This window comes from Salarias fasciatus, chromosome 18, assembly GCF_902148845.1.
Source record: "Salarias fasciatus chromosome 18, fSalaFa1.1, whole genome shotgun sequence".
Taxonomy (NCBI): domain Eukaryota; kingdom Metazoa; phylum Chordata; class Actinopteri; order Blenniiformes; family Blenniidae; genus Salarias; species Salarias fasciatus.
In genome coordinates, this window is record NC_043762.1 from 17126638 (window position 1) to 17141122 (window position 14485).

The 14485-nt window shown below is 39.9% G+C and overlaps 1 protein-coding gene across 2 annotated transcripts in view; it reads right to left on the reverse strand.

Moving 5' to 3' along the window:
• The window catches only part of brinp2 (bone morphogenetic protein/retinoic acid inducible neural-specific 2), a 189472-nt gene that overhangs the window by 1830 nt on the left and 173157 nt on the right, over positions 1-14485 (reverse strand). For both annotated transcript variants that reach the window (XM_030115651.1, XM_030115652.1), the window contains exon 7: positions 5884-6106. In XM_030115651.1, the coding sequence (XP_029971511.1) occupies positions 5884-6106 (223 nt within the window). The remainder of the gene's footprint in view (positions 1-5883; positions 6107-14485) is intronic.

Below are 14485 nucleotides of genomic sequence, written 5' to 3' on the forward strand. Positions count from 1 at the left end.
TTCCCCCGAAATCCCAACTTTTCCTGTTGCATTTTACCAATCCAGACAGTCATATTATCTCATACTTGAACATGATAAACAAAAACAAAAACATTATGTAGCTGATTACCTTTTATTTGTGATAGACTTATACTTTGAACTTTATTAATTCAAATTGTAAAAAAAACAAAAAACAAACAAACTTGTCTTTCTAGTGTTACTATGAAATACTGACACTTATCTTAAAGCATGTCAGAATTTGTGTTTATAAAACTGTGACAACATTTTAAATGGATTTATCAGTTTTGTCTTGTTCCACACAATGTCATTTAAAAAAGGAAAAAAAAAATCAACAATTGTTCACATTCACATGGCTCCCTATTTCTTGTACTACATATGACGCTGCATAAAGGGGACATACACAGATAGTGGTAATGTTATGGTTGATCAATATAAAGCCCAGTCATGAAAAGAAAAACAAAAAACAAAACATATATTATATGTAAAGAGAAACATTGGCAACAGCAACTCACCTCCCTGCTCAAATGGATGATACTTAACAATCACCTCCTTAATCACTGAAAACGGTTATGCTGTGATACATTAACTTGGCTTTTGTTTCCAAGATGAGACAAGCTGAATAGAAAGATGAACAGTATTATAGATATAATATGCGAAAACCTTTTAGTTTTCACAACTGCATATGTCTCCCACACAGCTGTTTATGTCTTTAGAGAGAATAAGTGTGTTTAGGAGGTAGTTTTAGATATTTGAGCCAAAGGGAGATCTCTGTTCTTATTGCTTGTTTGGACGATACATACACACTCCAAGTTGAGATATCCTTTGGCATGCCCCGAGTTTTGCATACTTCTTTCAGCAGCTCTGTGGACAGCTAAGTGACTTTGTGAAAACTGGTGTCCTACAACAAGTCTGCTGCATTCATGAGAAACATTTCAAAATATTTTGTGCATTTGAGTTTTGCTGTTTTTAAGTGAAAATAATGGTTTAAATATCACATGGCTTTATATTCAAGCAGAGGCAATTAAGAGAGACTTCTTAGCCTAAAGATGGATGCATGTGGTCTCATCTGAACTCTCACAAGTGTTGTTTTCCATCACGCTATAAAGAACCAGACTAACCGTTTCCACCTACATTCAGTCTTTGCACTAAGCTGAACTAATTGTGTGCCGGCTCCATCTTCAGACACACACACACACACACACACACACACACACACACACACACACACACACACACACACACACACACACACATGAAAGTGGCTTCGATCTCCTCGTCTCAGTCTTCGAAAGAAAGCAGATTTCCCATGATGTAGAACCATTCCTTTGATTTTCAGTACGTATTTGATCAATGTTAAAAAAGTTGACTACTTTGAGTAACTCCAGCACAAAAAAAAAAAAAAAAAAAAATTAAGGCCCACAACATAGGAGGGAATCGCAAGGGTGGAAATGTAATGTGATGTTACACAAAAGGCTTCAAGACAAAAAATAACTAAGAAGACAGAGAAAACCATCCATGTAAAGTATAGAAGCCAAATGACATTCCTGAGTTCCACTGTATGGTCAGAGAGTAAACATCTTTATTTGATAATGTGGTTTTATGAATGTGATCCAAAATAAAACAGGTGAACTATTCATAACTAAAAAGGGCAAATGATAAACTGGTTGCAGCCATTAAAAAGTTTCAGCTGCACAAACATGGAGCATGAATTTTATTGAAGTCTAAAAGAAGAAGAAAGCACATGTCTGAAGACAATTCAGAGGAACCCGCCATATTAAAGCTTGCTGGCAGCAGAACAAAGGGACCACAGGACTGTCCAACCCCGCTAATCACAACACATCCTCTGAGACGTTCCGGCTGCAGCGACATCAAATCACACACAAGTGCCCATATAATGGTGGGGGTGTTTGGGTTTAGCTGGTAATATGGGTCATTCTGTAATTATACAGTTAGCAGTTCAATCTCCAGCTTTCCCTGTGTGCTGGCCAAGTATCTCTGGGAAAGACAGTGCAGTGGAACGCACTGTGCATTGTAGCTCCATCAGCATTCAAGGTGTAATGTTAGGTAGTTTGAGGCTGCTTAGACTAAAGTGAAAGCATGTTACGGAGTGTCAGTCCCTGTAAAATTTACCTCTCATTTTATCCCGTTCATAACCCATTCCTCAGGTTCTTAAAATTTTTGAATGAGAATTTAATGGCTATTTGAATGACATTTGATATTTGTTACAAATACTTCTTGGAGATGGGCAGTTCATTCAGCCATGAATTGATCATTCCTGAAAGACTGCATTCATAAAAGGACACAACATAGAAAAACGCGACGACCTTGACCTGCAGCTATCGTAGTCTTATGTTTTCGTTTCTGAGTGAAACTGGTGTGTCCCTAATTGAAATGGATTTGCCAATGGCACTTTTGAATATTCACAACCCATAATCAAGCAGCTCCTGACTGTATATTTCACCAATTCAGAAAGAAAAAAAAAAAAAATCAAAAATTTCAAATTCATGCATTACTTCTATTGGGTTATCCAAAGAAACAAATAAAATATAACAAATAAAACTCTAATTCTAAATATAAATAAGGAGGGTGCCAGGTTACAGTGGTTCTTTTTTCCATTTTGTTTGGCATTTTTTATTCATGAAAAGCATCATTGACACCTTTATATAACCGTATTTAGGCCACAATTGAGGCAGAAGTGCAGACAAAAATGTATGTCTGGCCTGGAACAGTAACAGCAGCAACAAGTTCAGATTGAAAATTGGCTCTGCAGAGATTCTGTCCCCAGGCTAAGTTCAGGAAATCACACACAACATTGCCCAAATTCTCAGGCAATTCCATCCCCTGAGGCCTGTGTAAATAGGCAAAGAACGATGATAAAACAAATGGATTTTTGAAGAATAAAACTGGGAACCCTTTCAGCTCGGGCAGCAGTCGCTGGTACAAACTGGGTTAAGCCTGTGAGTGACAAAGGTGACACATGGGGAGAGAGGCGACACAAAGGTGGTGGAGGGGGAGAAATAAAGACATGGATCAAGACGGAGTGTGAGGAGAGATGGAGTGATCGGTGGAGGGAAAGGACTGTCAGGCAAATTAAAGTCTTCTGTAAACAAGTGCCAAACTGTCAGTCCAGGAGAGGACTTGATTACAGCGTGCCGCCACACCACATCCCCCCCTTCACCACCAACAAAAAAACCCCTTAGAACCGTAACAAGGCCATTCATCTCTTCACCCCTCTCATTCCCCTTTAGTCTTTATCCCATCATCACCTCTCTGTTCCAACTCCCACATACATTCTAGTATTGAATTTTCTCCTCGTTTCTCTTTTTTTCATTTGCATGTCTTAAAAAGTACCTTTTTTCCCCCCTTTCTTATTCAGTTTCCTGCCTTGTCTTCTGTTTCACAGACACGTCTCTATTTCTCTCATTGGTACGATGGAAGAAAAGAGCCATGCAATGACAGCTGACTGAAACTTTAACGAGTCTCTGGCTCAAAAAACACCCACAGGTGTAAAATTTACCCAAGCAAGGGTAGCAAATTATACTGTCAAATGATTGGGAAAAGGGTAGCTTGAACAGCAGTGTTGCTCTTTTCTTGTTTTCCAGTAGGACTGACTGCTCAACAGCAGGTTTGTTTTCAGCTGCCAACAATTTTACACTTCAAAAACACATCTCAATCACCCTCGTCACTCAATAGCATCGATTTCAGTTGATTCTCCAGCGCACTGGATTCATGTCCAATACCAACATTAAACAACAATGCTGGTTGTATTTTTATGTGCTATTCTATCTGGCCATCCATTTGCCTTATCCAACTCAGGGTTGGTCATTAGTCAATCAAAGAAAGACAGATATCACGCACAATGCCACTCTCTCTTAAAAGGAATATTGCTGAAGATCACCTACAAACACTCATGAACAAAATGTAAACTTTACAAAATAAAAATCTCCAAGCATGGACTCGAACCAGGGCTGTTGAAGTCACGTGTCAAGTATAACAAGACACTAGATCTGATCTGTAGTTAACTATGGGCGAGGGCAGGATACACCCTGGAGAGATCACCAGTCATTCTCGGGACAAACGCAGAGAGACAGACAGCCACACACTCATATATTGTGTTGCTTGTACACCAATGAAACTTTGGTTGCTGATCTTTCAAGAGTATGACTCCGTGTTTTATCGTACAAACTATACACTCTTTGAACTTAGATGTGGCAAAATGTGTTGCAAAAAAAGATTGTTTATGGCTCAACTTCAAGGTAATGGCTACTGGCATCTTTAACTGAACAACCAGTCAGTATTTTGTTCTCAGTCGTATTTATACACTTTTAACGGTAGATTTTGGGCACTGGCCCTTTGGTCTTCAGAATGGCTTTGAGATTTTGTTATCTCTTGAACAGCTGCAAGATAAGGCCACCCAAAAACATAATCACACCTCCTTCACATACCTCTTCCCGCAGATGGCACAGTTTTTCCCCCGTAAATCTCTGACAGCAGAGACCTTATGATGCGCCTACGAGCTTCAGTTTTGTTTCATCAGCCCAAAGGACACTCTCCCAGAAGCACTGTAGCTTTACAGAGAATTCAATCCAAACCTTTGTTTGTTTGTCTTGGAACAGTTAAGGACTCCTGGGTCTGCTTTTATGGAGCCCGTCGTGTCTCTCAAAAAGTAAGGAGTGGTGCTTTGAGATCGGTATGCACCTTGCCCATGGATTTTATCTCGCATCACTTCAGAAAAACAATCTTTAAATTCTTTGTCTACCCATTTGTCATCCTCTTGTTTATTCGAGTGTCACTTTATCTCGGGAGGTCACATCAATTCGTTTTTGCTATTGTTCTCTGGGGGCGAAATGTTTTAATAATATTAACAGCCGCAGTCACATTGTTGAGTGGTCAAAGATAAATGGTTACATTCAGGCTCTGGAAAACTGTCTCAGTGTGCATTCTTCACTTCAGTCACTGTTGGCATGTGCTGGATTACAAAATACATACATTCAACTTAAAAGCTCAGTAAAAAATATGGCCAGTTAATTGACCAGCAGGGTTTTTTTTTTTTTACAGCCTGTAGTTTATGTATTTATTTTTGGTAGTGTGAGAAGAACATAATCGTTAAAACGGAACTTTATTTTACAAACCACTGAACATGTCTTAACATTTGCTCTATATCTGGATTCATACAAGACGGAACATTTTTTTCCAATACAATTTGGACAACTGCAAAGGATCAATTGTGTTTTAACTGACATTCATGAGGCTTCAGTCGTAGATTGTTGGCAAGCTACCCCGCATAACTACAGTGGAGGAGAATCTGTCTTTTTTCAGAGAATGTTTGATGCCTGTCCTGATAACGTAACTTAATCCAATGTTCCCTTCAGATGCATAAATACAGTGACTGCTTCTGTTGATTCTCTGAGTCATGAGTCATTGCAGAGTTTGCTTGTATGATTTATTAACCATAATCATTTCTGCATGCGGAAGTTGGTTGTATGTTATAAATCACTCAATCTTACACAGCAGGACATGCTGCATGTACTTCGTGTAGTCAGGGATGGCCCACAGCTGATACTCATGTAATCAGAATGCCAGCAGTCACCAAATGTTTTGGATGACAATCCGCTTAAACGGACCAAGTGTATACCCCATAGTTATGTTTCTCTCATTCCTGTGTGTATAGCTTTTGAGGGTTTTGAGAGTTTTCAATTCAACTCTGAGCTCTTTCCAGAAAGATATCTGAGGCTTTTCCCTGTGAGCCCCACTTGAGCCGGCTGTTACAAAACCTACAGCTGTAATGAATCAGCACAAAGCGGCCGCCTTAACTTTCAGTAAGACACAAATCATACCCTCTTTATTTAGCTTGTGTTCTGTCAGTGTCTGCCAGTGTGTTACCTTTCTCGGGGCAGACTGATGCGCGGTTGTTTAGGGCAGCGTTTGCTCAGCGTGAACAGTTTCCTGACAATCTTCTGAGTTTTTCCCAGGACCAGGGCAGTGCTGGACTCCAGCTGGGCGTAGCGCTTCTGGAGGGACAGGTCAGCGGACCAGAACTTGGCGATGGAGGATACATTCAAGAACCGGTCAGTGGGCAAGCGCTTCAGGAAGGCCTTGAATTCATCTACAGAGGGTTTGAAAAAGACAAAGGAAAAGGGAAGTTAACCAAAGAATAGCACAAAATTGGAGCCTTTCAGCATGTAATTTACCACAATACCAGTTTTGAGTCATCCAAACTAATTCACCACTTTTTGTTTTATCCTTGGTGGCACGCAATGATAATGACTGAAGAGCTGGAGGGGGTTTTCATGTGTCATTAGAATACAAAAACGCTGTTAGGTTCTAATGAATTGCCATTACAGAGTAAACACCTGTGCCTCAATATGCAGTTATACTCATTCATCTCGCCATTAGAAACCCATCACACTCGGCGTTGCATCATTGGCACCATTGTCATTAAAAATCCCAACTTAGGAGACGGTTGACCGTATGGCGTTGCACGCAGACGGCTATTGTCATTTACGTCGTAACTCTTTCTGCTGAAGCCCAAACAAAATAAAAGAGCATCTTTAATCATGAGTGAATGGACCAATAAAAAGCATGAGGGGGAAACAGGGAAGGGCTGTTTATCCATCATTGTGCAGCGTTGTTTTAAAATGCAACAGACCAAAAAACAGGTGAGGAAGTAGTTTGCAGGAGGTTCTTCAATCTGTTGTAGCAGGTGTGTGGAAAATTCACAAGCTTTTATTTACGACATTGGCCTGAAGATTATAGATCCCCCCCCACCCCCCCACCCCCGCCCCCGCCCCTCTGCAAATAAGTCTGAAATGTGGTGTTGATGTGAGTCCAACATCACCACCAACTGGCAATGGACGTTGTTTCGATAAGTAGTTCAAGGGCTTTGCGATGCCTCTGCAATGCTTTGGATGACAGCAATTAAGGTGCAGTATAGCAGGAGCAGGCAGGACCAGAATGCAACGCGAGCTGGAGCAAAACCATGTGGCAGGAACTGGGTGTGGACTGGAATCTGTACTTAAAACTGTTGATGTTAAACAGAAACATAATCAGGACAAGTCTGCAAACCTCAGCAAGGTTGCACTGTGAATTAAAAGTGTGAGTGGTTCACACTGATCTTCTGAGAAGTTCATCAGACAATTGGCATCATTGCAGTGGATTCAGCTGCTCCTAACGGTGCTGATCACTGGTTTTACTATTTTCGAAGACATTTCCATTGACAGTGAATTGCCATACTAACACTTTAAAAAAATGGAATATACTTTTCAGCTTACTTACAAGCCTCTCCTTAGCTTACTGATATAATTTGGAATAAAACAGTAAATATAGACTAGTGTCTCACTAACTGCAGTTGCTTTGCGGGTTCTGCCACAAACAAAATGCGGTGAGAAATTTAGTGCGTTTGTGTATACAGAATGCGTCTGTCTGGAATCTCCAACATTAAAAGAATTGAACACAGTCGGTATAAATTACAGTCAGAATAGCACTGGCACAGGCGACACAATTTGAACCCCGTGCTGGGTTAGCCGGGAGCATTCCAGTGTTAAGATCATTTTACTTCCATTATGAATCAGTGGGCAAACATTATGCCAGCAAGAAGCCTCTGGGAAACTTGAAACCTATTATTTCCTTTCCTCCCAAAGCCAGCTAAGTGAGACCTTCTAGGATTGTTCAGGGTTTGCTGGAGAATCATATTCCCATGTGCTGTTGTTGGCAGAGAGACAGCGTAGAAATCTGCAGCCAAGCCGACCTGAGCTGAGCCCAACCTGACGAGACTCAAGCCTATTACAGTGCTCAGTGATCCCAGATGACACAATGCTCTGTTTTTCCCCATCCTTCCCTGTGTGTGCGTCTGCCTCTTTTCCTCTCTGTGATCTTTCTTTTCTGGACAAGCAAGTCAAGGTTGTCTTATGCTTTTCCTTGACTTTTCAATCTTTCCTCTCTCGTTTCTGCTTGTGTGTTTCCACATATAGCTGTTCTTCCACTCAATACTGACATGAGATCCAGTTAGTACACCAGCATTAGCTTAGTTAATACTCAACTGCCTGGCTGCATCACTCAACAAGTCTGTTTTTAGGGCTTGTTGAATTTCAGCTTCACTGATCTTCATCATGCATTAAAAGAAAACTACATTGAATTTATTATGTTGAGCACACAGGACACAAACGCTTTTGCAAGTGAAACTTTCAAATCCAAACTATTTTATTGCTGCTGTACACAAAATGAGTCTACTGCATTTTCTGACCCTTGGAAAATATTAATTAACCAATGTGACTCTGTCATTTACATTGATTTCCTCAAATTTGAATTAGAGGTTTTAGATTATGTGTAATCAATGGGGATGGATAAGGGAGTGGCATGTGTGTCCCACCTGTTGAAACATCCAATATTTATCAGCTACTGAAGTGTGCTTCATCATGATGCAAAGATTGAATTTCCTGAAAAAGATTTAGGTATTGCAACCAGCCCTTCATTAACTCTAAAAAGAACATTAAATTATAACATTATTTGCAATTTGATTAATTTTCCAGTCCTATGAGATGCATGGAGGAGGATTAGCATGCCTGAAAGTATCTTAAAATTGTTGTGAAGAAAGTTACTTCACTGGATTTGAGGTATTGACACATCCAAGAAAACTGAGGCTTTTTGCTTTGATGCTCATAAAATCTACCAAGAGGAAAAACGTATAATCAAGAAATCTCCAGGGACCTCAATTGGGATTCACTTTTTTTTTTTTTTTTGCAGCTAAACAGTGACTGCACAGCATAAGTCTGATGGATAGTGTCTGCATCTTTTTTTTTTTTTTTTAAAGGCTAGAAAACACAACTGATGACTAACAAGCTGATCAGTTCTCAGTCACAAAACAACACAGAATGTGACCATTATTGTTCATCTGTGTAAATACTGAAATTCAATCTGTTCACCACAGCTACTGTTGTCCGACAGAGACAAAAACGGCGATCCAGATGGCCTCACGAGCTTCTTCAATTCCTGAAGTAAGCCTATTAGAATATCCCATGCACAAATCTGCCTCAATTTGCTTTTTTTTTTTCTCTCTGTTTCTATCAGGAAGGTATGTTGGAAAAATCCATACTGTATGTCTGCACACATACATTTCCCAATTACCCCCATGCTGCATTCAAGTTGCACCTCTGCTGCTCTTGTTTCCGTCAATCATTTGCACATACAACCACCTCCCCGCTATTTATTCATCATTATATGCATTTTTTTTATTCAAATACTCCAGACTCACTCTCGGTGTAATGCCTGCACTCCCTGAGTATTTTCCTGCCCGAGCCTCCCTCTCCCTCACTCTCTTCACACACTCTTGAGTAGTAATCATTAGCACTGCCATCATGCTGGAGGAATTTGTCTGTCTGTTTTCCTCCCTTTCCCTGACATTTATGACTCCATGTCTTAAATTTATGGACAATTTGGCTCACTCAAAATCTATGAGATAAAGAGGCCAAGGGGGTTATTTTCCATAATGGGTGACCGTGCGCCCCCGAAATCTCAATCTCTGAGCCGAGTTGGTGATTCATGTCATCATGGAGCAGAGACGACAGCTAAGTGACTGGCTGGCTGAGGCCTGTTCATCTAACACCCGACAAGGACGTGAGATATTGAGAAGTCGGAGCGAGGATTCCAAGAGCCCAGACTGCCAAATACAGCACAACAGCGTGTAGAGAGATGTTGGTCAAACACAGAGTTCCAGCCAAACGAGAGGTGCCGCTTGAAGTCAGACGAATTTGACTTGATTTGAATGAATATTGTGAGAAAAGTAGTTTCCAATAGCTTACAACTGGTGCCGGTTATTTGAAACATTCTCATCCTTTTGATGGGAATCTTGCTCCTAAACTGTGAAAAGAGTCTGAAGAGGAGAAATCCATGCTGTTAATGTAGTCATAAATACATCCACTTTCTTTCAATTCCTTGTGCCGTGAAAATGAACTTACAGAATCTGGTCATTTATTGGCACGTTGGTTGATGCCTCAAAAAAATAATGTTGGCGCTGTCGCCTTGAAAACAAAATGTAAACACAGGGACTGTTTTCAATCTTGAACATTTAGTTATCTTGCACTAAGTCAAAGTTGTGGATGATATGATCTGCTGCGACGACCCTGGAAGAGCCACATTAAATACACTGATCATTCATAACAATCTGGACGAGATTGCGGACTTGATTACTTCTGTCACTTGTCTCGAGCATGTGTTGATATCACTTCCACATTTCGCTTCAGTTTCATATTGGAATCCTGTGACGCTCCGTGCAATTAAGATACTCTGTCAAAATATGTACATAAATCAGCTTGCATATCCTCACTGTCACAGTGTCTCTGTCAGAGCTGGAATTAGAAATGATGGCTTTACAACTGCCTGTCATATGTAGCAGTGAACACTGGTGTCTGGAACATCTCGTTTCTCTTAACATGCCTTTTTTTTTTTACCCCCCCTGCACAGTGCCCCCATCTGTCAGTCACATCTTTGTGAGGAGTCTCTCATTAAATCCCACATGATTTCTCGCAACAACAACTTCAATAATCATCTTTCTTCCTCTGTGCTTATAATTCAAATGCAAACATGACAGACAATAAGGTTGGAGTTGGGATGTCTTCAGGCAAATGTGGCAGCTCTCGCTCTCTGTCTCCGTCTTTCCCTCGTTCACAGTTTCTCTGTGTTTTTCTCTGCCGTGATGCCGTCTGGGAGAGATGGGGCGGAAAACAGAGGGTCCAAAGCTGTCGAGAAAGCTGCCATCTCCATCACTTCAAAGTGTGTGTAACACATTAAAGGTGGCATCCATCATACATCACTGACATTGTTGCTCACACTATAGTTAGGAAGGAGGGTTTCATGTTTGGCGGTCTCTATAGTTTGCCTGAATTGAAAAAAAAAAACGGACTTCAAATAGTTTTTAATGCAAGTTTGGTCACTGCTCAGTGGACTGACTGATCTCTTAGAATATCCTTGCGGTGCTTTCAAAAACACTTGACTTGCTAAGCGCATGAATCTTTGAAGTAAATGTGAAAACTCTGTTTATATACTCGGTAATGAGAAACTAAAATGCTTTTGGGAATGTTTGAGAAATCATTACAGAGAAATATGAAGAGGAGATGTTGTTTTCATTGTAGTGATGGTGAACCTATCAATCTGGCATGGTATGTGTTTCCCTTCTCATGATCTTACTAATTCCTAAACAACATTAATGTGCTTCTTGAACCTACATCATCACATCTGTATCTGTCAAAAACCATCAGCTAGAAAGACACACTGGCAAATTTGTCCTAGCAACTGATTCATTGTGTTACACTTTAATAATAGCTGCTTCGTAATAAAATAAGCCTCTTTTTGTTTTATAGATTAGCCTATAATCCCTTAAAGACGTGCTATTTTTCCAGACACATCCTCCATAAATACTCTAAAAGTCTTCAAGAAGACCAGAGAGCTCTCTGTGCTTTATTTAAGCTGTACTCATAAATGCATAAGCAACTGTATAGTGAATCATCTATTATTAACAGTGTAATTAAAGTTGCATTTATCTCTCAAGATGAAAGTCTTTGGATGTGTTGCTGGATTTGGTTGACCAGTGTTTTAACATGTGCATTACAAACGGAACACATGCTTTTTGTCTGTGTGAGTCATGCCGTTACAGAGAAGTGATTTGACAGAACATTTCTCAAATGGAAAACTCTCATTATCTCAAATAAAACAGACAGTGACCTCTCCTCGAAGCTGTTTTCTAACTCCTACGTCCTTGTCTAATTGTTTGATGAACACATCCATGTCTTTTCTGCTTGCACTTAGATTACATTTCAAAAATCCCAGCAGTGTGAGAACTTTGAAGCCTCGCCATCAGTATTGCCTCAGAAACTGACCTAACCTTTTTTTTTCAGCCATAGATCAAGCGGTGACCTGAATTTCAGTATCATATTTTTAGAACACGATGCTCCAAATGGAAAATATGGCCGGCATATTAACATAGAGATGGAGCCTTTAGTGGAAAGCAGCAGGAGAGAAAGTTCATGTTTTCCCACAGTATCCGGTAAGATACATACACGGCTTGCTCGATTGATCAGTTGTGGTTTTGATTTGTCTCAAAGTTTGGTCGATGAAAAGTAGTTTGCCACTTCATCGCTGCTTTTGTATTTCATGTCTCCCCTCACAAGCCTATGTGGTGTTTGCATGTACACCCCGTGCATGCTTGGGTTTTCTGGGTACTCATGCATAACTGGACTAGACTAAGTGGTTCTTCAATGTTGGTTCTAAGTGTAGGAATCACATAAAATGGTACAAAAGATGGACAGATGTAAGTGAATTATTAAATAGGTTTGTATATGATTACAAAAAACATCAATCTGTTTTTCTTTTTTTTTTTTTAAGATGCATTCAAATAAAGGCCTGATAGTTCATGCTGATTGCATAAATTTAATATCAATGATTTATTCTTCAGTGTCTCCACTAAAGCAAAATATCAATATCTGTAACAGGGAACATGAAAGCGCTTCAGTTTTGGTTTAAAATAGCCACACGCCGGAATGCCACAACAATACCATGAAATTTACTCTGAAAGCATATTTTCACAGAGAATACTCTCAAAACTCATTAAACCGGAAACACAGCACATATTTACTACATTGCTAAAATACAAGGCCATAGCTAGCAGCTCCACAGCTTCACCAGCCCCCCTGTGAGGACAGGACACCATGTACTAACAGCTCTCATTCAAATTCTTCACTCGAATCACTAAGCTCCGGCGTTCTGCGGAATACAAATGGACCAAATGACAGACCAATTCCCTCCATGGCAGGCCTTGCTGCAGGGGAAGTCTGCCTTTTTCGCTTGAGGAATTGTAACGTGGAGTCACAAAAAGTCGCCGAAGACAACCAGTCGCTGCACTGGCACGACATCAGCTGAACGGACCTGAAACGTGTCCCAGTGGAGACGCGCAAATTCAAACATATGTGGCAGACTTGCGCTTTACAATTCAAAAGCGTCACCTGGTGTTTCTCTTACAAACCCCTTGTCTGAGTGAGGAATGGCAATCGTTTCTGTTTGGAAACCAATATGTGCACAGGCACAACACGTCGGGGAAGTAATACCGTCGGTGTGCGCTTATTGGACTCCAGTGGGTGATCGTAGCATGAAAAAAGGCTTCTGTGTCGAACCTTTAGCCTCCACCAAGTCATAAAGAAGATCAATCTCAACTAGAAGCACCATTTCCTCTCTTGTTCAAGGTTGGTGAGGTTGGTCGGTTGTTGGTGAGGTAACATAAAAGCCCATATTTCCTCTGTGTCTTGACCTATGAGACACAGAAGCTAATATGATAATAGCGTGAAGAGAAGGAGTTGATGATACAAACTCTCCAAATTTAAATTACATTAAATAACTCCATATTATCTGATATTGAATGAAAGATGTATCTGTTCACAAAAAAACATTAATAATGCAATTTTAAGTAACTGATTTAACAATGAATTTATGATCGTTGACATAATAATAAAAAAAGGGATGCGTGTACTTTAGTCTCATGATGTATCTTTTGAGTTCAGTTTTTATGACTTAATCATCTGCTACATTCATAATCAGTCCACTGGAGTAAACCTTTAAAATACGCATCTCTACATCAGTCACTATACGTTTTGAAATAACAAAATACAGATTGATGTAATCACTGAGAGATGATATAGAAGGCTTTATTCTCATTGTTGAATAAAGCCAAATACTTAAAGTTTCTTTTTATACTATTCCAAATGCCTGTCCTTTGCCTTTTATGCTTAGTTTCCAAGGCGTTAAAATGACACTCTTTCAGCTATAATAGCTAAATCATTCAGATATCTCTTTACTGAGATGACTTGAAAGCAAAATCTACTTCCACACTTGCTCTCTGAGTGAAAGTACTGCTCTTAGCTGGTTTCCCACATGACCTTCCCTTTTTATTTTGGTTTAATGTGTGTTTATACTTCATCTTCCATCCTGACATTGCTGGTATTATAACAACCAACACATATTACTGTTAATCTCTACTTCCGCTCCATGCTGTGTCACCTCTACACAGCTACCCCGCCGTTGAATCCAAACTTTGGTAAATTGATTTGCAAGTTTAAATTAACTACTACATCATCAAGTTCAGCTTTTACATAGCATAAAGAACGTATTGCTCCAAAGATGAATGCAGTATTACAATTGCTAAAGGTCACCAAAGAGTTGACAGAACTGGTTGTTAATAATAAGCTGAAATGTCTTCATCATGCTTCGACTCTGTCCACCTCAAAGGTCAACTCTGCTTGCCTCTGTCAACGATTCAAATTAGTATGTCATGTTCAGTTTTATTTGGACTGCATGACACATTTGCATGGATTTATGTCAATTCCCTAGATATTAATAAACAATAAATGGAGACATTTTTTAATCTTGGCGCGTCAAGGCGTCAAGCCTTCAGATTCCTGTAGCCTTTATAGTGCAGATGAGTCAAATCACTGCACCGCCAGTG